The following is a 26,354-nucleotide window of genomic DNA, read 5'->3' on the forward strand; positions in this document are numbered from 1 at the left end:
AGCTGAGGGGGGCGTCCGGCTCCGGCTCCGTGGTGCTCCCGGCGGGGATGATTAACCCTTCGGTGCCGATCCGCAACATCCGGATGAAATTCGCAGTGTTGATTGGACTCATACAGGTCGGAGAGGTCAGCAACAGGGACATCGTGGAGACGGTGCTCAACCTGGTAAGGGAAAAGGCGTGCTGTCCATCTGTCACCCCAACCCCACACCCTCCATTCCCTGCGCCTCTGGCTCCTACCCGCCACCCCCAGGGTCACACACGCAGCGCGTCCCCGGGAGCGCTGATCGTTCCAGCCGGTATTGCCCAGCGGGTGACCTGCCTGCGCGCTGCCAAAGCCACGCCACCACCCTCCCCTCCTCTGGTCCTCCCTTGCCACCTGAGCGCGGTCCCCAACTTAACATCGTTTCTTATCACTTCTCATGGCCAAGTAAATCAGTCCTCGCTGTGAAGGTTTTGGGTCGACTTTAGAGTTTACTTAGCGGGTGAGGAGGCCTCCTGTTCTCTGGGGTTCTTTCTCCTACACTCTTAATTGTCCGTGGTGTCGCTCTCCTAGGATGACAGTCTTGCCCCTGGAGCCTAAATTCCCCGTGCTACAGAAATGTGAGAAGCGCATTAGCTCCAACTTGAGCAGCTGGGGTGTGATGTTTTGCAGAGAGGAGGAAAATGATGCAGTTTTGCATCTGTCTTTAAATATATTCCGAGGCAGTGATTGAGAGTGTTGTGACTGTATCCACCCCCACTCCCCCAATCTCATAGGCAGCCTTCCCTTCTTTGTAATATCGCCCGAATATGCTGATCTCAGTCATTGTGCACACAAAGTGTTAAATTGTGAGCACCAAATCACACAGGTTGGTTTCTATGGTTGCCTTCAGGAGCATGGCATATGGATAAAAGACTAAAGGAAAGGTGTTAAATGCAGCGCTGGGTTTTGGTTTCTTTCATGATAAGAAAGAGTTACTGCAGAACTGTGTATGACTTAATGTTTTGCGCTGTCTACGGAGAGGCTAAGAAGCATTCAAGATGTCAGAAGGAACGCGAAGAAATGAGAGAAGAATTATACATTGAAGATAATGAAAAGTTGTTCATTTTTAGTTCTTTGTAAACGCAGTTTTTGCTGCAGCAAAGCTTTTTGAAGAGTTTCCCCTGAAATATCTGATCTTTGACAGACTGTCAGGTTGGGTTTTGGGTGGCAGGGCATAAATCGGGAGCAATCAGTTGACTATTATATTTGGTATGGAGTCACAGGAATGTAAAAATATGCTTGCAGGGGGATTTTATAACACCCATGTCTTATGATTTTTCAGCTAAGCAATTATTTTTATTTGACCTATTGGAAAACCGAAAGCTTCAGCTACAGCATTGATGCCCTGAGACATGGATTAGATAATGTCTAGTTTTTGAACGTCTTAAATTCACAGAAAAGTTGAAGCTGCTTTTATTTTTAAATTTTTTTTATTGGTGTGTCAAGTCAAAGCTGGGGGATTATCGGTCTTTACTTAATACAAATCACTTCTTTCTACTTATGTGTATCCTTCAAATAATTCACGAAAACTCAATAAAAATTTGGGAAGAATGTCACCACATTGATTTAACCAGATTATTTTCAACACAGTAATAGAAACATGATTTTCTTGAGAGTTTTAATCTTAGCTATCTACAGTTATGAGGTCAGTTTTTGAAGATAAAATATCAAAATATTTAGCAGGAACTGTGTTTATATGTAAAGAAACAAATTTTTGAACCTTTCCAGTTTTCAGCTAACCAATACCATTTTGGATTTAGGTGACATGCCATTAGGTTATTTTAGTAAGTATTTATATGCTTACTTAATATATTTTAATCTGATAAAAGGCAGTAGAGCTTAGACAGCTGGAAACTGATTTGAATGTATAACCAGTTTGGACTCTGCAGCAATAGTGATGTATGCTGGATCAGTTCTTAACAGATGGGGTTCTTTAGAAATAGAGTAGAACCAAGAAGGGAAATGAAGTATTCCTTTTGAAGTAAAAAAGGAATTTAACTCTAGTATAATGAAAATTTGACATTGAAGGCTTAGTATGCAAACATTATTTTAGAGATTAACTTTATCCTTAAGCTTAGAGTCATTAAAAATAAGGTAATGTACAAAATATACTTAGGACTTTATATACCTGTGTTGAATGTTTGAAATTTAAAAAGTTAGGTTACAGTAGATTTTTAAATGGAAACTTTTGGCTAAAAGAATAAGTGACAAAAGGATCTATTTATTACTAAGTTTAATAAATACTGCTTGTGAAATATGAATTAGCCACCCAAAGTGTACTATTTCTTCAATTGTGGTTTTGCTTTATATCAAAGATGTCATGTAAAAATTTAAACTGATTTGCAAAATTGTGGAAAATCACAGATGTTTAAAAAATATTTATGAAAACTGAATTCTATTTAATAAATAAATAGAATTCATTTAGGGCACTCAGTGACTTGTTAGAGGTTGGAACTTTCTAATATCTCTAAAATGAATTTTTTCAATTTTGTCTTAATTTAAAATGTTAAAAAAAAGTAAGTTGTGAATAGTGAAATATCTATCACTGTGCCTTGTAAGACAGAAAAGAAAGAAAGTGAACTAGTGAAACTTCAAAACAAAACAGAATTTCTACTTTAAACAATACCCCTGTCTCAGTCACTTTTGTTAAACTATTTTTTTTTCCTGTTCATTCTTTCTTCATACAGAACATAAGAAAACAAATACTTAGTTTTTAGATGCTACTTCTCACATACCTTGCCCAAATAATTAAAAGTTTTGCAGAGTAAAGTGTAAGCTTGTGTTAAGGACTTCTCCAACACAGCTCTGGCTGTACTCTTTCTGCTTTTGTTTGCTAAAGGTAGAGATCCATTTCTACTCTTCAGATGGATTGTGGGTGTTTGCTGAAGAATCACTGTTAAGCACAATGTGAAATTAAGTGAATAATTTTCACTGTTAAAACATAAATTCTGTATAATGATATTATGGTTGACTTAAAACATTAAAATATAGGCTGAATAGTATCAGGAAGATGAGTAAATTAGTTAGTAAATAAGGTACGATAAGAGTATTGTCAAGGATTTTGTAATGTAGCTCTACCAAAGAAAGAAATTAATCATCCACAAATATTGGCTTCAGGAGGAATGACTTACTGTGGTAGTATTAGAATTTAACTACCGAAAAGAGGTTTTGTTAGTTGTTTCCAGTTGTGAAGCAGGCGTACGACTTAATCTATTCCTTCTTTTGTGATCATACTAAATATGTGTTTATATGATTTCTCCTTTCTTAAAGTAAATGCTACATAAATATCATGTGTTATCTTTGTTTATAATATGGAAGTTTCTTATAATCTCAAAAAGATAAAATAAAGGATTAATACTTAATGAAAGAATTCACTATAGAGATTAATTTATTTATTTGCCTAATGTAATTATAGTTTTTAATTACTGAATTCATTGTGAATTTATCAACTTATCTTTTTTTCATGAATTATTATGAGATAATAGTATGTCTTTAATTGTAGAAATATCTATTTCCTTAGATAATTTTTTATATTCTAAGTGTCATTTAGTTTACTGTATTGAAAGCATGACAGGAAACTTGGAGTTTTGTGAGATAAGTTACTCTCCTCTTAGTATATGGATAATAGTATTTTGTTGAAAGGGAAATTTTAAGTCATTTTCTATTCAGGAGAGTAACAGTAACTCTTCTTTCTTAGAATTTTTCATCTTAGCTTGATAATTATACTTTCCACTTTAAAGATACTTAGAATTTCAAATAAAAGATGTGTTCTACATTTGAATTAAATCCATTATAAAAACTATACAGTTGCATCTAAGATAGAATCAAAAGACCTTAATCACATGTATTTATGTAAAAAGAATTTCCTGCATTTTAATTTATGCTGACATGTAACCTTTTTTTACCAACTTAAGTTATATTTTATTCTTTCTATTGAGTATAAGAAATTAAATTAATGTATATGTAACTTCATTAATTTAAGTTTTAATGTCTTGAGTTTTGAGATTTTTTTCACAGAAATAATAAATTAGCCATATAATGACACTAAAGCAGCAAATATTTTAGTCTGTGATCAATTTTGACAAATTGCTTTTGACAAATACTATGGTGTTAATTAAAATATCTCAAGATTTTCTCTTTTTTGGCTATATTTTCCCCATTGTGTAAGAAAATCATTGGATTTAGTAGATCCAGCTTCCATTTTCTGTCATGATGCAACTATATTATAAAAGCAGTCATCTGCATTTTTTACTATTTACTTAAAATATTGTTAGGTATATTTTTTGCCTGTACCTCTTGTATTAGAGAACTTCAAAAGTTCATAGAGAATGTGTATTATGAAAAAATTATGCACAGATTCCAAGTTTTTTTGGCACCAAAATAGACTCATACTTTTTTTTTTTTTTAAGAGAATTTTGCTAGAAGAGACAGAGAGACAGAAAGTGAGAGATCACCCCCTCTTCCCCCCTCCCCCCCCAGGGAGGATGGCCATACCACAATCCCTTCTCCTCCTTTTTCCTGTTAGGATCTTGGGCATGCATACTGGCTTTTAAGCTGCTGGATCTGGAACTCGAACTGCGGTTGACTTCGTGAAAGTTCAGGGATGTAACCATGAGTCATCTGCTGGTCCCCAAATAAACTCATACTTTAAATCTATTTTCCACAAACTTTTGTTTTTTAAAGTCCCTTAGTACTTTATACACTATCTGCATATCTTTTTGTATTACATTATCATCTTTTAGTATTGCAGTGATTTATTTTTCTTTTCCCTCCTGTACTGTGAATTCCATGAGGCAAGAACTAATCTATGTTTGTTTGTTGATTATTTTTGTATTTCTGGCTTTTGGGTAAGTGTATTTTGTGTATGCATGACAGCATTTTTTGGCAGTGATAATTAGGACCAGTTTCTGAAATTGTATTTAATACTAGGACCCAGACCCTGGATCCTGAAATAAATTAGATTCATGTAAATTTAATGTATCATTCCTAAAACTAGATATGTGTGTGTGTGCTGAGTATGTATGATGTTATCTGTCCATGTTGGCATTACTACGTATATAAATGTTATTTCAAAATAACATCTGGGACCAGCAGGTAGCATGGGGGTTAGGGCACTGGACTCCCACATAGTCGACCATAGTAGGAGTTCTGGATCTGGCGGCTTGCTTTCTCACTTTCCCTCTCTTGCTGTGTCTACCATTGGTCAAATTAAAAATAAATAGATAAAGTTAAATGAAATTTTGTTTTAAAAAAAGAAATAGCATCTGTTACTAAGATTCTAGTAAAAAGTTTACATTAAACTTATTTATATGATCACATATGAGACTATTAACAAAGATCATCTTAACAAAGAACATATATAATGAATTGAATAGAAATTAAAAAATGTGGTTTTGAGGGCCAGCAGGTGGCATGGTGGTTAAGGCACTTGATTCCCATTTGGCCCACCCAAGTTTGAATCCTGGACCTGGCAGCTTGAAACTTATGCTGAATGCATTTCTGTGCTTACCCACAATCCTGAGAGGAGAACTGAAGAGAAGGGATTGGAGCATGGCCATCCTGCCTGGGGGTGATATCTCACTATTCCTCTCTCTGTCTCTGTCTCTCTCTTGCTGGCAAATGTTCATGTCCAATGGCAAAAACCTAAATGAAAAATACATATATTATTAATGTTTGTCATATTACCAAGCATAGTGGACTTCTCTTGATTTTGTTGGTATAGCATACATTTCCTCTTTTTGTAGTGGTACCTTAACTTTCCCATTAATGAACTACTTCCCTTTCTTAGTTCAACTGACTTATGGGGGTTGATCCTGCAGCCTACATTCAGGGATGGGTGTATAATCCTGGAGTGGCCAGAATCACAATGATTTGTTCCTGGATGAATGTTTCAGCCAAGAGGAGTCACAGTCATTTCCAGCATTGGTGCTGGAATTCTTTCTGTTGGGGATGCTAAATGTGTAAACTCTCAGACTTTATTAACTCTTCAGACTAAACCTATAAGTGCCTGTCTAAGAATTTGACCAATTACGAAGCCGAGAGAGAGAAATAGTTGCTTGAATCTGTTGGTGTACCTGGAGTTTTCTGTGCCTGTGGTGATTATCTTCTAACCATTAAATTATTTTTTAAAAATTTACTAGTGTTACTATTATGTTTCAAATCAGTTTAAGTTGGATTTTTGTCAGTTGTAAATGAAAAGAACCTTGACTAGTATAGACGTTAGTATATAGAAATGAGACATTGTTAGGAAAAAATTTTAAATGTTGATATGAGAGTACAAGGCAGTGAGGACTTTGCTGTTCCCTGGCAATGCTTTTTAAGAAATTACAGTGCAGCTGTTTAAATTACTCCCTGTGTTATCTTTGTCTATAAAACTACTGACCCTTGAATGTTAGGGATGCTGGAAAGTGTCGACCATTTCTTGGGGCCTTTGATAATGTCTTACGACAGAACAGTTTTGTTTAAAGCATGGACCAAATGTTCAAAAGCAGAATGGAAAGAAAATGTAATCTTTCCAAGTGTCTTAGTTCAGGTGGTTTATAAAGAATTGAGATTTATTTGGCTTTTGATTTTGATGACTGGGAAATGCAAAGGTGTGGGGCTGACAGTAGTCCAGCTTCTGGTGTTATGTTAAAACACAGCCAACAGAAGCGTTGAGATTGGTGGCAATGTAGAAAGAGACTTGCCAGCAGCCACCTTTCCTTTATAACAAGCCATTCCTGTGGGAACTAAACCTCTGCATCGGAGAGCTAGAACTCATTCTGCTTTGTGAGGAAGTGTTAGTCCAATTATGTCTCCATGATTCAAACACACATAGTAGGCCTCACCTCTTAAAGATCTCGCCAACATGAACCTTTGGGGGGACATACCATTATCTAAACCTCAGCAACAGGGAAGAGAGGCCCTTTCTGCCAATTGCTGTCACCCAAGGTAGCAGAGAATCAGATTATCAAGAAATAGTTTTGTAGGTTGGAAAGACCCGAATTTTTACTCCATGCTAAAGTTGGCAAGAGGGAAAGCAGGAGTTTAAATTAGAAACAGGTAAAGTTCTATTTTATAAGCTTTCTTCAGCACCTCATGCAGTATATTCCCAGCCTCCTGACCAAAGTAACAATTAATTCAATTGTAAAGAGCTTTAAAGTAGGATGCAACCAGGGAACAAGTAATAGAATAGCTGTGCCTCCTCACCCAGCACATTGCTTTAAGGACAGTCATTAAGCTGAGGGTTAAGGGGATAAAGAGCACTGGGAAGGCCTAGTGCTATCAGACTGAAACTTATAAGCAGAAACATAGATTGGTATACAGTCATGCATTGCTTAATGACAGGGATTCGTGCAGAGAAATGCATCTTTAGTATGGTCTTGCACAAACCCAGATGATATAATATCCTATAAGCATAGACTGTATGTATGGTTTAGCCTGTTAGACTCTTACGGGACTGTTCTGGTATATGTGGTTTGTCATTGACCAGGGTATTGCTATGTGATGCATGACTGTACTATATTTTGACAAGATCTGTTGTTTTGGTTCCTAATTTTACCCATTGACCGAAGGAAACTGGCCAAAAGCTTACTAAGGTTTCAGAGAAGCAGTGCTTCCAGGGAAGCCTCAAGCCTAGAAAACAAAGGCCCCTGTTCTTTTATGTCTAAGGCAATCCTAAGCTCTGAAAGCCTCACTAAGAGGAAAAGGGCTGCTAGAGCAGTATAGCTGCTTGAAGGAAAATCTACAGCCACAGAGAATAATGGGCAGGCAAGGTCTTCTAAGATAGTATTAATGAGTGAATCCAAATTGGCCAAACACGGAACATCATTTGCCAGGAGAGAGAATTCTTGCTGTTCTGACCAGTAATATATGTATGGTTTATGCTATGCATTAGTGACTGTGGCTTGTTTTAACCTTTATTCATCTAAGTAGGTTGTACTGTTTCATATTCTTATTTTACCATGGTAAATTAAATATTAGGGGGATAGTTAAATTTATTATGTAACTATGCATTGTTAGATTATGAAGTACCACTATGCACATTTGAACCTGAGCAAGAATAATGTTTATAACATAAAAATTTTAGACTTATATCTGGATACAGTAGCTTGACATTGTCTTTTTTTTTTTTTTTTTTTACTTTTTTTAACTCCATGGTGAGGTGTTGTGTTTTTCATTGTGCCTAAGACGGTAATATTAAATACGGGTATTAAAAATTTACATGGGACCAGCAGGTGGCATGGAGGTTAAGGCCACTGTATTTCACATGGCCTGCTCTGGGGGTTTGAGTTCCAGATCAAGCAGCTGGAAAATCACGCCTGGCTTGTGTACATATGTGCACCAAATCCTGAGAAGAATGGAGGAGAAGGGATTGCAGCATGGCCATCCCCCCTGGGGAGGGAGGTGATTTCTCACTTCCTCTCTCTGTCTCTCTTTCTCTGGTGAGCACATGTGCCCTATGACAAAAATCTAACAACAACAAAAAGAAAAACCAGAAACCTTGTATGTATGGAAAGAAGTGAGTAGATGAGGTAGATGGACAACCAACAGCTAGAATGTTACAGAAATCACTTATTTTTGCCTTTTTTTTTTTGTGAGTCATCTCTCCCCTTCCCCCCTTTGTTAATAGGCTTTTACTATAGGTTGTGTGCACTTGCCAGAGATGGTGAGAGGGAAGGTGAGAAATCACCCCCCAGTGGGGATAGCCATGCTGCAGTCCCTTCTCCATTCTGCTCTCAGGATTTTGGAAATGCATGTACATGTACCGAGTGTGATTTTCAAGCTGTTGCCTAGTCTAGGACTTGGACAGTTGTCTGCCTTGTGGGAGTCCAGTGCCTTTACCACCATGTCACCTGCTGGCCCCCCGCTTCTTGATTTTTTATGGTTTGGGGTTTCCCTAGATGACTCCTTGCTTTCCTGAATGAGACACAGAAACTGACATCTGGCCTTTTAGTAACAGATATTGGTTATAAAATCTAGCAGAAAAACATTAAATTGCCAAAGGACTTGATACATTTCAAGAAAGAAGAAACATACATGATCAATATTAAAAAGTAATTGTCACTAAATAACATTAGGTAACAGATACCATTGAAAAGAGGAGATTAAAAATAAATGACTCTTGTTTGCTAGGGCATGATAAAATAATTTTAAATGCTATTGTTGGGTATATAAAATGTTGTAGCTGTTCTGAATGACATTTTGGTAATAATATCAAGAACTTTGAAGAGCTTCCTGGCATTAATTTTTAGTTCTTCAGGCTAGTGAAAAACTACTTGTGGACATGATTGAGAGTTTTATGATATGAAACAATTGGCAGCAGCCTAAATGTTTAACAAGAAGAATTATTTTTACATTCATGTGTTTGAATACTATACAAACATTAAAAATTTCTGTACTGGAGCTGGTAGGTGGCATGGTGGTTAAGGCATTGGACTCCCACGTGGCTGAACCACAGTTTGAGTCCTAGACCTGATGACTTGCTTTCTCACTTTCTCTCTCTCTCTGGACAAGTTAAATAATAATAAAAACCAAAATTGAATAAGTCTTAAAAATTTTCTGTACCTTAATATCCTTATGTGTAAAATAGTATACCTGTATACTTCATAAGGTTATGCAGATTAAATGAACTTGTATATGTAAAGTTCTTGGTAGAACAAGAACAACTTACCATTGTTTTTGTTCTTATCTTTTTTTTCCCTTTTTTTGGATTCTCATCTTGTTTTTTGAGGCTCATCTGATCATGCTCTCCTGATGAAGCATAGAAGACTTGTTCTCCTGAATGTATTAGATTCTTTAATAATACCTGTAGCAGTTTTTCCTAATTTTCTATTTTGCGAGGATGATAGAAAACTAAAGAAAGAATAAGCATGAGGTAATATATGTTCCTTTGTCTGGAATCCCTTCCATCTCTTCCTTCCCTCCCATGGCTGAATCTCATGTGTAATTGTAGTAGAACATGAATGGTGATCCTAGGCAAATAATACCTCCCTCTGGGAGTATTTGCTTAAATATTTAGAAGACTATTTGGGTAACAAGCCTAAGGGGCAAGTTAGAGGATCGAAAACTGTGATCAATTTGTTTTAGAATATATTAGCTATATTTAATAGCTCTTAAGTGTTTACAGTGCACTGGTCACTGAATGAAAAGAATAACTGCTTTGCATAGGTACCGTTCCTTTACAGATACAGAAGCTGCAGGAAATGTGAAGTACTTAGACAAGGTTATCAAGGTACTAAGTAGCAGAGCTGGAACTCAGAACTTCAGATTCTGGAGTTAGAGTTCTGCTTTACTCAATTTGTCTATTCGTATGCTAGCCTCATTCAAAAACACCCTCAAAGACATACTTAGAATATTTAACCTAATATCTGGGCACCTGTCATTCAGTCAAGTTGACAAAATTAACCATCTTAGGGGGTACATATATTTCTCATATATTCTGTCCCTCCAGCCTTTAAAGTTACTTTCATGAGAGTGAGAGACAGAGAGAAAGAAAGATACATTATCACACGGGTCTCACACAGCAATTTGCACCAGCTTTCCCAGCCAGCCAGCTAGGATCATTGGCATGTATACATTGTGTGTAAAAGTTGACTGGGGAATTGAACTCAGTCTTCTGTATGAATCTAGCATTGTTTGAGCTGCATATTACCAGTGAATAAGTGAGCTGGCCGCACCCTTTTTTTGACTGCTAAAATATTTATTTTGTTGTATTATTCCATGTAACTATATACCTTTGCAGATAGTATATGTTCAGTAAATATTGGATGAATTAAGTATGAAAATAAAGGAATAACACACTGGCAAAGAACTAAGGAGATTACACTTTTGAATATATTATAATTCAGAAGAGAATGTGAAGATGAATATATAAAAATTAACATGTAACTGACATTCATTACTTTCTTTTTAAGTGTGGTTTTTTTTTTTTTTTTTTTGCCTTTAGAGTGCTTGTGCTTGCCAGAGAAAGACAGACAGACACACAACCCTTAGGGGGGATCGGCATGCTGCAATCCATTCTCCTCCATTTTCTTCCTGGGGATCTTGGGCACGCATAGTGTGAATTGCAAGCTGCTGGGTCTAGGACTTGAACTACAGTTGGACATGTGGGAGTCCAGCGATGTAACTGCTATACCATCTGCTGGTCCCAACATTCATTTCTTTTTTGTAAAGAATTATTTTATTTGACTTTATTTATTTATTAGTTTACTTATTTAAATTTGACCAGAGAGGGTCAGAGTGAGGCGCAATGGGGAGTGAGAAAGCAAGCCACCAGGTCTGGGACTCGAACTGCAGTTGGCCATGTGGGAATCCAGTACCCTTAACATCATGCCACCTGCTGCCCCCTGCCACTTTTATTTCTAATACTCTTGGAAATGAGTGATTATTGGCATTTTCAAGATACTCATTTTGCTTTTATAAAAATGAAATTTATGTACAAATAATTTCTTTTTTGAGAGCAAAATAAGACCAATTTGAAAGTCAGTACAGATTTTTTTTTTTTTAACATTATTCTAGGTTTATTTCCAAGGTGGTCAAATTTATTCAAAATCTTGCTTTTAATTTTTTATTATGGTAAACATAACACTATTTTAAACATTTTAAAGTATACAGTTGAATAGCTTTAAATATTCACATTTTTGTTCAGCCATTATCACCATTCATCTCTAGAACTTTTTCAACTTCCTAAACTGAAACTCTGTTCCCATTAAACAGTAACTTCTCATTCCTTCTGCCCTCACCCCTGGCAGCCACCATTCTTTGTTCTGTGAATTTAACTACACTAGAGACTCTCATGTAAGTGTTACTACAATTAATTTTTCTGTACCATTACTGAATATCACACATTAGGCAGTTTATATAAAATAAGGTTTATTCAGCTCTTAGTTCTGAGGTCCAAGGTTGAGGTATCCCATCTGATCAGCCTTCTTGCTGGTGGGAACCCTTTAAAGCATCCTATGTGGTGGATGGCATCCTATGTCAAGAGTATGTGTCAGGACTGGCTTCTCTCTTCTTTTCTTAGAAAGTCAGTAATATTCAATCATTGGGGGCCCACTCTGCTGACCTTATTTAATTCTGCCTCTTAGTATGATTAAGTTTCCTGTCTCTTGATACCAACCAAAATCAACACATGAATTTTGGGAAGACACATTTAAACCATAGCAAATAGAATCCTGCAGTATTTGTACTTCTGTGTCTGGATTATGTCACTAAACACAATTTCTTCAAGGAGTAAGAGTTATAGATCCCACTCACTCTATTGGCAAGACAGGTGAAATACTGAGAGTATATTTGTATGTATTACTTTTATAAATTTATGGTCAACATGGACCAGTCTCAGTGTGCTGGTGGAACCAAAAAATCATAGCTCAGTAGGCACAAACAATTTCTATAGGCCTCAGATTCTTATTTTTTTGAATGTTATGTGGAATAAAAATATGTGGAGCACAGCAATATTTCTTTAAAAATTTATTTTTCCTCTCCCATTTCTTTTGTTCCCATAGAACAGCTTCTTTTGATTTTCTTATCTTGTAACTTCTGCATAAAACTCTATACCTTTGTATTCCTAATATTCCTCCTCCTTCTCTATAAAACCCTAACCCTTTGTATTCCTAATATTCCTCCTCCTTTGTCTATGTTTCAAAGTCTAAAATAGACAGGTAGCTCAGTCTCAAAGGGTTGGGGAGATGAAGGTAGAATTCTCTTGAATGAACAAGGGGAAACAAAGACTAAGAACATTCACACATTAATAATTTTTGTCTTGTCACATAAAAAACTATGGACCACAGCAGCTAATTTATTATAGGTGTTTATGCCTGCTGATTTCACTTCCTTTCTGAATATTCAGTAGTGATTCTATCCCAGCTCCTTGTAAAATAAAACACCTGTAATTTAGTGTTTTAAAAGTTTATTTCTTCCATGAGCGTGAGAGGCAGAGAGACAGAGACAGCACACCAACAGGACCTTGATGCTTCAATCTACCCCCTTGCTTGCAGCCAGGCTTGGATCCCTGGGCAAGCATATGTCAGACATTCCTAGGGACTTAACAGTTTGAACCGAGAGTCTTCAATGTGAGATTACTTCATAAAGTTGCGCTCTACTGCAGTGTCACTATCTAGCCCCTATAATTCATTTAGAAAATTTGCTGTAGGGCAAGTGTACTTGTTGGAGAGAGAAAGTGAGAGAGTGAGTGCGAGAGCCTTCTCCATGGGGAGGATGGCCACACCGTATTTCCTTCTCCATTCTTCTGTTTGGATTCTGGGCATGCACACACTCTGTAGAGTGTGTCCCTAAGCTGCAGGGTCTGGGACTGAAACCCTGCAGTTACTCATGTGATAGCTAGCTGCTCTAACCACCATGCTACAACTAGCCATGTAATTCATTTGTTACTGGAGAGATTGTTAATGTACTTCCTTTACACAGTCTGAGTTTTAAGATTAAAAATGCAAGTGAGCTGTGATGGCACAGTGATGATGCAATGCTCCTTGATGCAGTGTTGTAAAACAGTCCTGTTTTCACATCCCAAGGTCTGTCTCTCTGTTAAACCAGGTAGGTGTGTGTGTGAGCTCTTCATCCTGGCTGGCTGAGACTGGGGATAGGATTGCAACATGAAGGCTCTATTGAGGGTGTACTTCTCTCTCTCTCTCTCCTCTTCCCCACTTCCCTTTCTAGTTAAAAAAAGATATAAACCAAAACTTTTTTTTCCCAGAAATGGGACAAAAACTTTTATCCTTTAAATTTATCTGGTATCTTACTTGTCTAGTTACAAGCTTCCCGAACTCATGGCCCATATTTGTTTGAACTCATTTAAATAACAAACCACCTGAAAATGATATTTTAGTTTAATCTTTTATTTTTGTATTTTAAATAAATAACACGCAATTTATCATCTTTTTGTTATTGCTGAAATAAAGTCCTAGCTTATCGTAAATAAATTGCTAAAGACTTATCAGTCATGAAGGTATTAAGCCACTTTTGAGTTCATTCATAGGTTTATATGTGCCATAGGTTTGTCTTTTTAATAGGTTTACTACTTGTTCTAAAGCACTACTTCTTTTGGTTTGTCTGTAGCTTTACTATAGAGTGTAAAATCTCCTTATTTTGTGGCTATTAAGCATCTATATAGTGGCTATTAAGAGATGAAATCTGCTCTAAGTAAAAAATACAAATTTTCAAGACTTAGTTTAAAAAAGAATAAAATATTTTAGCAATAATTTTTTTTAATGTAGGCTACATGTTGAGATGACAGTATTTTGGATATATTGTCTCTGGTTATTATAAGTAAAATATATAAAATATGTTAAAATTAATTTTATTTAATTTTCTATTTTTCTTCTGTGAGAGAGAGAGTAACACTCTCAGTGGGTTCCATCATACTGTGATCCCTTTTCTCTTGCCCTCCTGCTCCTCAGGATCCTGGGCATGTGTGCACTAGCTGGTATGTTTTCAAGCTGACCCAGGGACTGGTTCATGCTGTTGGCCAAGGGGCTTCTTTCCAGTGCTGCAGTTCAGTTTGCTACTGACTATGTCACTAGGCTGGCCTAAAAATAAATTTTCTTTTAACTATATACATGCCTCACTTACTTCTTTTAGACTGAATTGGTCTATAGCTAACTTTTACTAGTTGTTGTATTGGAGACTTTGGGAGACAAATACATATTTTGCATGATTTTAAAAACTATCATATGGTCACCCTTTATTTTTAGACCAAAAGATCTACTCTTACTTATAATGAATTTATAGTAAGAAGGGGATTACCAATTTAAATGTTATTTGTGATTGGGAAGTGACAATGGGAAGAGTTCCTTGATGACTGATAAGTTACCTTCTGGTAATGGGCCATATACATAGTAAGCACTCAGTAAATACTAACTTAAAAAAAATGCCAGATGGTTCACATACTTATCCAAGAGAGACAGGGAGAAGAAAAATTAATAAAGCAGCCCCTGTGGGGTATGGTCATGCTTTAATCCTTTCTCTTCTGTCTCTCTCCCCTTTCAGGATTTTGGGTACTGCACATGTGTTCAGCATGTTTCTCAAGCTGTGGTCCACATAGTTGGCCTTGTGGAATCCAGCCATCTTAACCATCAGGCCATGGGCTGGACTAATGAATATTAACTTTTCTTTTAAAGAAAGGTAGATCAGATTTGAGGAGATAAACTGTTATCTCTTCAAATAGTGATAGGCTATAGCAGCACTTCCCAGGGATCAGTTTTGTGGAAGACAGTTTTTCCATGGACTGTGGGCAGGGGAGATTTGAGATGATTCAAACACATTATACTTATTGTGCACTTCATTTCTACTGTTAATACATTGTAACATGTAATGAAATTCTTTTATAACCCACTATAATGCAGTATTTGTATCTGTTCTTTAGCAGCAACATCACTGCCTGAGCTCTACCTCAGACCATCAGGCATAAGATTCTCATAAAAGCACACAACCTAGATCCCTTGTATGCACAGTTCACAATAAGGTTTGCACTTCTGTGAGAATCTGACATGACTACTGATCTGACAAGAGGCGGAGCTCATGCTGTATTGCCAACAATGGGGAGTGGCTGTAAATACAGATAAAGCCTTGCTCCTTTCTTGCTGTTTATTTCTGCTGTGTGGTCCAGTTTCTAGCGGGCCATGGATCTCTGAGCTATAGGACAGAATGAGTACAGTAATAGTTGAAATGTTTGAATGTTAGTTTAAACATTGGGGAAATTGGAGTGAGACTGCTTTTTAATGCCAATACTTTTATTGCAGTTGAGAGTAGGAGCTGGAACTGGGTATTTGTGAAAAATGAGTAGAGAAAAGGTGGAAGAAGGGATGAAAGTAATTGAATTCAAGATGTTGGAAATCATTTACTTTGTCAGTCTCATATAATCTGAATTCTGGTAATTGTAACAGTTTATCAAAGTAAAATTAATGGTTTACTAAAATCTGAAAGAAAATTCAGTCTGGTCCTGGTCTGATAGAGTTTAGTGTTCTAAGATCAGGATCAGCATGGATATACATCTTTCCTTAACTAGTTTGGTAATGACACTGTTTTGTCAAACTTTTTTTCGTCTGTAAGGAAATCCTGTCCCTTCACCACCTTCTAAAGAATTTGTTTCTCCCTTTCTGTAAACAAAAACAAGTAAGTTTTTCACTTACTTGCATTATAAAACTGAAAGTAACATATGTTACAGAAAAAATGTTAGAAACTAGGTTAAATAATATTTTGTGTAATAAGGAAGCAATTATAAAGAAGTGTATTTACTTATCATGATTTTTAAGAGTTGAGATTTAATAATACATTTTACCGAAGTATGACTTTTCATATTTAAGTTTTTTTAGAATAACCATTCTTGTGAATAAAATATGCTAAGGCATGACTTTTGTGTTTTATCAAAGTGTTCATCTGTTCACATGCTTGTTCCATTGCTGTGAAGTCACTCACCTGGCAAACAGCAGGCCCTAATTGGGTGGGACTGTAGGTGTATTCTTTTAACCATCGACTGTACTAAGTTTGGATTCAAATGGCAATATAACCTATTTCCTTGGCCTCATTAGTACTGCACAGGGACTGACTAAACTAATTGGTCACAGTTCAGTAAGGTTCCTTGAATGGTCATAGAATTGTTTTGAACTATTAACATTTATCACCTAGGCATTTAGATAAAAGCGTTCATTTTTAGGATTACTGACTGACTTAATTTTAGGGATCAGTTTAATAGCCATGAAGCAAAATTTTTCTCAGTAAAAATACTCATTTATGTATATATATATATATATATATATATATATATATACACACATAAGATTTATGTTAGTAAATATGTTTCAGTCAGATTTGTTGCTTTTTTATTAAAAAATGTAAAATTCTAGAAATAATGTTTAACCTTATTAGCTATATGCACTCTGAAAGATAAACTAATATGATTTATTTACTGTATGACAAAATGTCATTCATAATGACAGCTGAAATCAATGACATTGAAAAATTATGCAGCTAAACTCTGAAGTAAATTGAAGATGACCTGCTTAGAAAATATCGGATATAGACATATACAACAGATTTTAATTCTGGTGAAAGAATGGTTGGGGTTTAGGATCAATATGATAATGCATTATAATTTTAGAACCCTAATTTATTTTTGTATGAAAAGGATTAAAGGTATATTGATGAAGAGGTAGTTCATGGGAATAAAATTTAATAATTAGAAGTGTCATATGTTACTAGCTGTTAAAGAGAGACCTTGTTAATGTAGTTATCTCCTGAACAAAAACCCAGAAGTCTTATAAAAATTTTGCATTTTATTATCATCAGTACATTGTCAGATATTAATATTTAAAATACTCTGGTAAGTTATCATAATATTTTCTGGTTTTAGTTCAGTTATTCAGGGTAAATTACCAAATTTAATTTGCAAATTACCTTATTTCTCAATATGTATATTCCATTTTCAGTCTAACACCATATCTGATTCGTTCCATTTCGTCCTGCACATTTATTTATTTATTTTTTAATGTTTTCTTTCTATAGGGTGCGTGTGTTCACTGGAGAGAGACAGAGACAGCGAGAGGGAAAGTGTGAAATCACCCCCTGGGAGGATGGCCACCCCACAATCCCTTCTCCTTCTATCTCCTTCCTGGACTTTGTAATATTTTATATGATGTAAATTCACTTGTTTTCCTTTTACATTTTTCATTTAACGTGGCTGGTAGAAAATTAAAAATTACATATGTGACCTGCCACCCATGATTTGCATTATATTTTATTAGACAACTCTGGTTTAGAAAGGATGTTTCTGAAATTTTTGTAAGATTCTGAAGTTGATGAACCATTAGAAGTACAGAAAAAAAATACATATTCCAGCTTATTTTCTCTTTTTTCATATGTGTGCATATGAATGTATCTGTGTGTGTGTTTATTTGTGTGTTTATACAAACATTTATATTTTTGAGGCATTTGTACACTTTGGATTTTCCTGTAATATGTCAGCAAACCTCATTCTAACTAATACATTGACTTAATAACAATTTAAAAACCACATATCATTGGGGAAAAACTTGTTCTCCCTGTCTGGTAAAAACTACCTAAATAATTCATGGAAATCAATATAACAACAAATTAAAATGCATTTTATTGTCAGCAAATACTTTGGAGAGCAAATTGTAAGCATTGCTACTGAGTTGAAGAATATTGGACTTTATTTTACAGTTGGATTAAAGTACTCTTATTTCCAACATGTTTTGTTTATGTTATTTGCTAGACTGTGTTTGTTAATGAAATAAACAATGGCATTTTGGGGACTGCTATTTAAAAAATAATACATAAAAGTACCCTTTTCACAGGAATCCACCCATGCTCTATTTACCAAAACCAGAAATCAAGAAGTAACATTACCTTTATCCAACAAACAGGATACATACTTTGTGAAGATTTATTTGATTATTAGAACAAGAATTCCCCTTTCATATTTAGAGTACTTCTTTGGATATTATCAGGGGCTCCAAATTTTAAACAGAACTCTGAATTGTATACTAGGATTCTAGGAATCTCAGTGCTTGATAAGATTTCAAAGATTTTCAGATGTGGAGACCTAGGCAAAGAGATGTCACTGATTTAATCTGTCCTGCTCAGTTTTTAAACTGTTGTACTGTAGGACTAGATTTCAGGTCTGTGAATGTCTAGTCTAGCATTGATCCCTTTTATTGTATTCTCCTGCATCTCTTGGGTTTGGCTGGTTTATCAGATTGCTAAAGCTTCTCTAACAAATACTAGACTAGGTGACTTTAACAACAGAAATGTATTTCTCACAATTCTTGTGGCTTGAAGTTCAAGATTAAAGTGTCCACGGGGTTGGTTTCTTCTAAATCTTTCTGTTTCATTTGAATACAGTTGTCGTCTCCTTATAGCTTGTGATTTTTGTTGTTGTTGTGTCCTAATTTCCTCCTCTTATAGGGATCCCAGTCAGATCAGATTAGGGCCTACTTATATGACCTCATTTTATCTTAATTATCTCTGTACAGGTCCTGTCTTTAAAATATAGTCTTAGGATCTCAGACTCTGGGGATTAGGACTTCAATATTTGAATTTGGGAAGGGTGGCAGTGCACAGCTCAATCCATAGCAGTTGGTCCTAACCGAAGTAAAAATAAGCATAAAACTAGTGAGTGATGGTAATAAAACCAGTGAGTTATGGTAACAAAAATGTAAGATATAGTAGTGTTTACATTGCTGGACTCCCATGTAGCCAACCATAGTTTGAGTCCTAGACCTGGTGGATTGAAAATCCCACTGGATGTGTGTGTGTGTGTGTGTGTGTGTGTGTGTGTGTGTGTCCAAGATGCCAGGAAGAGAATGGTGTAGAAGGGATTGTGGCGTGGCCATCTTCCCTGGGGGGTGATTTTTCACTTTCCCTCTGTCTGTCTCTCTCTCCTTGGCAAGCAAATGTGCCCTAAGACAAAAACCTCTTAAAAAAAAAGTAAGATATTTTATTATTAATAGTTCTAATTTTTTTTAACAACACCAGTTTCCATTTGTAAACTCTTTACCTTCTTTCTCTGAATTTTTTTAATCCTTTTTCATGTTTCTACTTCTTCCTCCCTGTTTGTTTTTATTCTCACATCCATTCATCTATCTCCCTAACGTCATCTTAATTTTTGATATCATCTTAAGACTTCATAGTTTGATTCTTTCCTTCAATTATTACAAAGAAAACATTTTTATTTTTCATGTCGGCTGTAATATTTGTTAAAAAATTTTCTTTAATAATAGCAGTAATAGTAACCTTTATTAAGCTTATATTGAGTACCAGGCTTTGTGATAAGTACTTTGTTTGCATTAAATATCATAGCAGCCCAAGAGATTGTTAATGTTTTATAGATGAGAAAACTAAGGCTTAGAGAAGATGAAATAAGTCTTTCAAGAGTTCACACCTAATAAGTGTTAAGTTACGCTTCAAAGCAAAGGCAGTACTTGCTATGCTTACTATTTCTTTTTAAAGTAGTAAGAAGAATAGTATAATTTGACACTGTTTCAGATCATAACTAGTTTCATGGAACTTAAGATATAGAAATAGCTTTATATAATACTTGCTTTTGTGATAATTGTGGTGTTTTCGATGACAAACATTCAGCACACTTAGCTTTAGATGTTTAAATATATTGAAATAAGCACCAGGTTCAGTAGTATGATACCTTGGGTCATCATTCATTTTCTGACAAATGAATATATGACATGTTATAATCTGCCCTCATTTCTATTTCTAGTGGCATTTTATTTTTTGTTACAGGTTCTATACATTTCATCATAATAACCTCTTATTTTCTGGAGTTTAATGTATTCTCATGACTTCGTGGGACTGTACATGATTTTTAGTTCCATTTAGGAAATATATTAAGGCACTATGCAAGATATGTTTGTTTTGTCTACTAATGAGGGTGATGATGGGGCCCATAATATAATTAATACTTAAGAATCAGAATGGAAGAGTTGCTCACAGTAAGCGGTAGTCTCTTCTGAAAATAATCTGTAAATACTTCTATCTAGCCAGTTGCTGTTTAAACTGTGGAAGGCAGGAGGAAACAAGTTGTGTAGGCAAAACAGGGAGAACAGGATATAGATTCTTGGGTCCATTAGCAGGTAGACAGTTGATCTCAGCTGGATCAAGCTAATCTAGAGCAGAATTAGGACCAGGAAGCTCTGGAAAGGACTTTTGGGGTGAGCAGCATCTGGGTGCACCATAGCAGTGGCCGGAGTAAAGGCAATGTTCTGAAAATAACTTTCAAATTCCTATTTACCCTTTGCGACTGAGCTGGACGTTGTATCTCTTGTTATGGATGCTTCTTAAACTCAGAATTTTGAGGCAGAACATTTTTGCGTCCTATTAGTTCTTTGTTAATCTCTCAACAACCTCAGAAGTCACATTCTTGAAACATAAACACAATAGGCAAAACTGCACTTGGCAAGATCAAGACCTCCTAGACAATAAGGTCTAGGAGAAGAGGAAATAAAAATAATGCATTAAACACATGTACTGTATATTTATATATAAACACATTTAAAAAAAGTTCTGGAAAGAAGCTGTTTCCAAAACCAGAATCACCTACTATTTAGTGTTTGCACTAAATATAATAAAATAATAATACTTACAAGTATTGTTAGGCATGATTGTAAGTCTCTTGATAGGATTTCATGACAGTTCTTAGAGAGGAGAGAAGAAACTTAACTATGTTAAATGTGCACGTCAATTATGAGTTAGTTTTGATTTCAAAAAATGAAAAATCATTAGGAAAAAGGAAATATGATAGTCTCAGTATAATAACTCCATGACATAGGCATTACTATCCCCATTTTCCACTTAAGAAAAATGAAGCTTGGTGAATTTAGAGCTATGGACTTTGGGCAATATGGAGCAAGAAGGTTTTGCAAGAGGGTGACATGAACAAAACCTTATGTTCATTCCATGTAGATTGATCTGATTGTATGGGCTTGTGTCCTCTTATCTTTTTAATATTTCTTGTGTTTCTCTCTTGAAACAGGGCTAGTCAGACAGAACAAACTGTTCTGTAGTGTGGTCTGTATAATTATAAGGATGCAATTACTTCTTTTAGGCCTTTTATAACCATGAACTGGTGTACCTCTCTCTATATATTTAGGTGTATAAATTAATGCGTAAATACCATTTGAATCAAATCACCTTTTGTATCCTGGTTTTCTGTAAATAGCTTGGCCCTTGAGGTATGACTAATTCTGACTGTTTTTGCTTTGTAACCTTGAGTCAAGTATTGTATTTCTTGTAGTGTGCTTTTCTCCCTCTTTCAATGTCTATGTCTGCTTTGTATATGTTTATATAGGATATACGTATGCTATATGTACAACATATATCCTATATAAAACATTATTTCTAGTATAGTATACCATAGTTTATGTACTATATATAATGCTATACATAACATAAATACATGTATTTATATCCTTCATATATATGAAAATAAGAAACAAATAATGTTACTTTCTTTTTTCTTTCACTGTGGGGGCTGTGTACAAAGTAGTTTCTCTTCCCCTTTTGTTTGACTTGGCTTTTTGAGATTTCATTTACCTGTGGTCAACCATCATCTAGAAAATCATCATGGCCTGTGGATTAAGATCTAGGATTACCCAAATTAGATAATCCTTCTGATGTATTGTTGGATGGTCAGTGGTATCCTTACATTAAATCGTAATACCTATGCCATTTACTTCATTTCATCTCATCATCAAAACATTTTTTTATCTTACCACAGCTCACTTTGTCACATAAAGAAGTTAAGTATAGTACAATGAAATATTGTGAGAGAGACCACATGAAGGAGTACAGTACAATAAAATATTCTGAGAGACCATGCTCACATGGCTTTTGTTTTAGTATATTATTATAATATTATTTTATTGTTACTCTTTGCTGTTCCTAATTTATAAATAAAACTTCATAATAGATACGTACTGGGAAAAACATAGAGCATATATAGAGTTCAGTATCACCCATGGTTTCAAGGATTCATGGGAGGGTCTTCGAATGTTTTCTGCATAGGTAAGGGGGTAGGGGCTGCTGTGACAGAATTATGTACATGACACCCATTTTATTATTAAGTTTCTGTTATATGGAATGTTCATTTTGCATATCGCTATGCAAAATGGGGCCCATAATGAGGCTTGCATGTGTGAGAACTGCTTGCTAATCTAAAAAGAGAAAAAAATAGCTTGTATTACAAAATAAATCAATTGTGTCACTAAGGACACCTTTTTTTTTTTTTTCTTATTTTTTAGAGGATTTTTACTGTAGGGCGTGTGCGCTTACTGGAGAGACAGAGAGAGGCAGGGAGATAGAAAGCGAGAAATCACTCCCACAGAGGGGATGGCCAAACAGCAATCCCTTTTCCATTCTCCTCTTGGAATTTTAGGGACGCACGCCTAGGCACCTGTCATTAGTTTTAAGCTGCTGGGTCCAGAACTCGAACCATAGTTGAAAATGTCGGAGTCCAGCACGTAACCGTTACACCATCTGCTGGCCCTAATGCCCGTTTATTTTAATTAGTTTTTTTTCTTCTTTTTTTTAATAACAAGACATTTTTAGTGAAGAAAGCATTGTGTTGATTTATATTTATTTTAATCTCCTCATTGGTTGCCATTCTGAGGAGCATGAATATAGAGTATTTTGGGAGAACGTTTTTGGACAAAGCTTACTGTTCTTTTTTTGGTCATTGTTAAGACAGAGTCTTACTATGCTGAAATCCTCCTGCCACAGCCTCCTGAGTAGCTAGGACCATGCCACCAAGCTTAGCTTTTAGGGTGGACAGAAAATAAAATCCACCTTCCCAAGTGAATTCAGCCTGCCAAATAATAATGTCAACCAGTGTTTACTACCCTGACTGGGCCTAAAGCTTACCCTTTATTTATATTATTTTTCTTTTTGATGTGGTTTAGAAAGGTCTTCTATGAAAAGATAATTGGGGGCCAGCAGATGGTATAGTGGTTATATCACTGGACTCTCACATGGCTGACTGTAGTTGGAGTCTTGACCCAGTGGATTGAAAATCATGTTGGGTGCATGTGTGTGTGTGCCCAAGATCCTGGGAGGGGAATGTAGGGGAAGGGATTGCAGCATGGCCATCTCCCAGGGGGTAATTTCTCATTTTTCTTCTTGCTGTCTCTGTCTCTGTCTTTCTGACCAGTCATCACATGTGCCCTAAAGCAAAAACCTCTTAAAAAAAAAGATAAGATTTATATAATTTATTTATGGCTAATTCCCAAAGCTCTCTATTCAGTTCTGACCTTTTTACTATGCTTCCAAATGACCTGCTGTCGTCTCAAATTCAACATGTCCAAAATGAAAGTGATTTTTATTCTTCTCTCAGGATTCCATGTGATGTTTTCAGTTTCCTTTTCAATTTCACTAGTATTACATTGTTGCTAGTAGTTTCTTGCAGTCTTTTCATTACTATTGATACCATGAGTCCAAATCCCTATCTCTCTCGGGAACCAGCAGTTAGCGTAATGGCTATGTCACTGGACTCCCACATAGTCGACCACAGTTTGTGTCCCGGACCCGGTGGCTTAAAACTCACGCCGGGCGCGTGTGCGTGCGTGCCCAAGATCCCGAGAGGAGAATGGAGGAGAAGGGATTGTGGCGTGACCATCCCCCCTGGGGGGTGATTTCTCGCTTTCTGTCTCTATGTCTCTCTCTGTCTGTCTGGCGAGCGCACGCGCCCTACAGTGAAAATCTCTCCAAAAAAAAAAAAAAAACCTCTCCAAAAATAAAAAATAAAAAAATAATTGATTGTGGACTTGGATACCACTCTTCTGTTTCTTACATTAGTTAGGTAAGTTATTTAAGTATTCTAGATCTATTTTGATTGACTGAAAATGAACATTGGATTAGATGGTATCTGTAGTTTTTATAGGCTTCAATATGCTAATTTACATGATTTTTAAAGTTTTTTTTTTTTAATAATAGCAGAACACAGATAGGCTCAGTTAAAGTAGAAGGTGAGAAGTACTGAAATGCAAACATGTTTTAAGAAGCTTTTTTAGTGAATAGATATTTTAGTAAGCTGTTATCAAACATATGCTAAGAAGTTCGTTCTAAATATATCATGATTAGAATGCTTTTGTCTTTGAATTGATTTTCTGGAGGAGATAATTAAATGTAACATATACACATGTAAATACATAAATGTAATAAGTGTTGTGTTAGAGATTTGGGCCAAAAATGTGTGAAACAGGCGGCTTTGAGAGACTGATGTAAGCAAACTTTTTCTGTAAAGATCCAGGTATTTTAGGCTTTATAGCCATATGGTGCTTGTAGCAAGTATACAACTCTATAATTCTAGAGGAAAGACTGCCATTTAAGTGAAAATATGTCATTTCCTATCACCAATTCTCTGACACCAATTAGGTGGCCCAGAATTTGATTCAGTCCTGACACACCTACCTGCAGTTAGTGTATGCTGCATAAATTAAAGACAGAATCCTTCAATTCTAATCTGAATTAACTGACGTTAGTGCAGAGTCCAAAAGTTAATGTACCAGACTGACAAGTCACCTGACTTAAGCTCAACCAACTACAAAGCAGAACATAGGTTTCCACAAATTCCTTTTGGTTTGATTAATCCTAGAACAATTCAGAGAATTTAAGAAAATGTTATACTTACAATTAACAGTTTTATGATAAGGATACAACACAGGAACAGTCAAATGGAAGAGATGTATAAGACAAGTGTTGACGGGACTAACCTACTCTGCAGAAATAATAATTAATGCAGTTTATTTCTAAACACAAATATGTGTGACTACCCTAGAGAAAGGTAAACATGCCTTTCTCAGGGTGATCAGCTACAAGGGTTCCTTTTATTTGATTTTGAGAGTGAGAAACAAAGTTTGGAATTTAGTGAAAAGAGTTTTCTCGTTGGTCTGGCCCAAAAAGGCGAGACATCTGGAAGCAGGGTCTTGTTGGCTATAGGTGGGTTTTACAATTTTTAGGTTACTGATTAGAAAGGAAGGTCTATGTTTTGGGAAGGCATTAGCAAAGAGTACTTTAACAGAGAATAAATGCACTTGTATACCTCATAAGATACTGTCCCAGGACAGGATGTAGGAAGAGTCCTGTTGTCAGTGAGTCAGAATGGTCTGTTAATGTTTGTGGGCATGATTCACCTATTGCAAAGATACTGTGCCAGGGACAGGATGTAGGAAGAAGAGTCCTGTTATCAAATGGGCCAAAATGGACTCTTAATGCCTGTGGGCATGACTCACCCCAGGCCCTCTGGAAGAGATTTTTGGAAACAGAAAAAAGGAGTCATACTTACGTTTCTCACAAGATACTGGTAGGAAGTGGGCTATAATACTTCCAGGCCCTTTCTGGGCCACCTACCTGTCAGACTGAGGTGTTTTCCAACCCAGTAGCTTCCTGAACCTTGCTCTTAAAGAGTTCTTATTAAGACTTTATTATTTTGGTCTGATTGATGGTCCATATAATTGAACTCAAGTGCTGGTTCTCTACTCACCTGCTTGGTCATTTTGTCATAGCTAGCCAACTCCCTTGAAACTATCCAAGGGATATGAGTTATCTGGTTAGGATAAACTTTACATGAATTAAGTTTACCTGGTTAGGATGTAATCATGAGTTACCTGGTTAGGAAAAACTCAGGTATGGTCAGAAGGGTCTGACTGTGAATAACAAAGATACACCTATCACTTAGGACATTCCAAGGATTTTTGAAGCTCTGTGTCAGGTATTGAGGTCAAAGACCAAACATACATTTTTATTTATACTATGGGTTGCTATTTTCACTATGTAAGTGAATGCGCATGGCTATGTCCCAATAAAACCTTA

General features: G+C 35.9%; 1 protein-coding gene across 1 annotated transcript in view; it reads left to right on the forward strand.

Annotated features, from left to right (window-relative positions):
* The window catches only part of LOC106735969 (neurobeachin-like), a 176,659-nt gene that overhangs the window by 4,500 nt on the left and 145,805 nt on the right, over positions 1 to 26,354 (forward strand). Inside the window, 1 exon segment of the mRNA XM_014591546.1 lies at positions 3 to 164. Coding sequence (XP_014447032.1) covers positions 3 to 164 — 162 coding nt within the window.

The sequence above is a fragment of the Tupaia chinensis genome, unplaced genomic scaffold, assembly GCF_000334495.1.
Source record: "Tupaia chinensis unplaced genomic scaffold, TupChi_1.0 Scaffold000597_1, whole genome shotgun sequence".
Taxonomy (NCBI): Eukaryota; Metazoa; Chordata; class Mammalia; order Scandentia; family Tupaiidae; genus Tupaia; species Tupaia belangeri.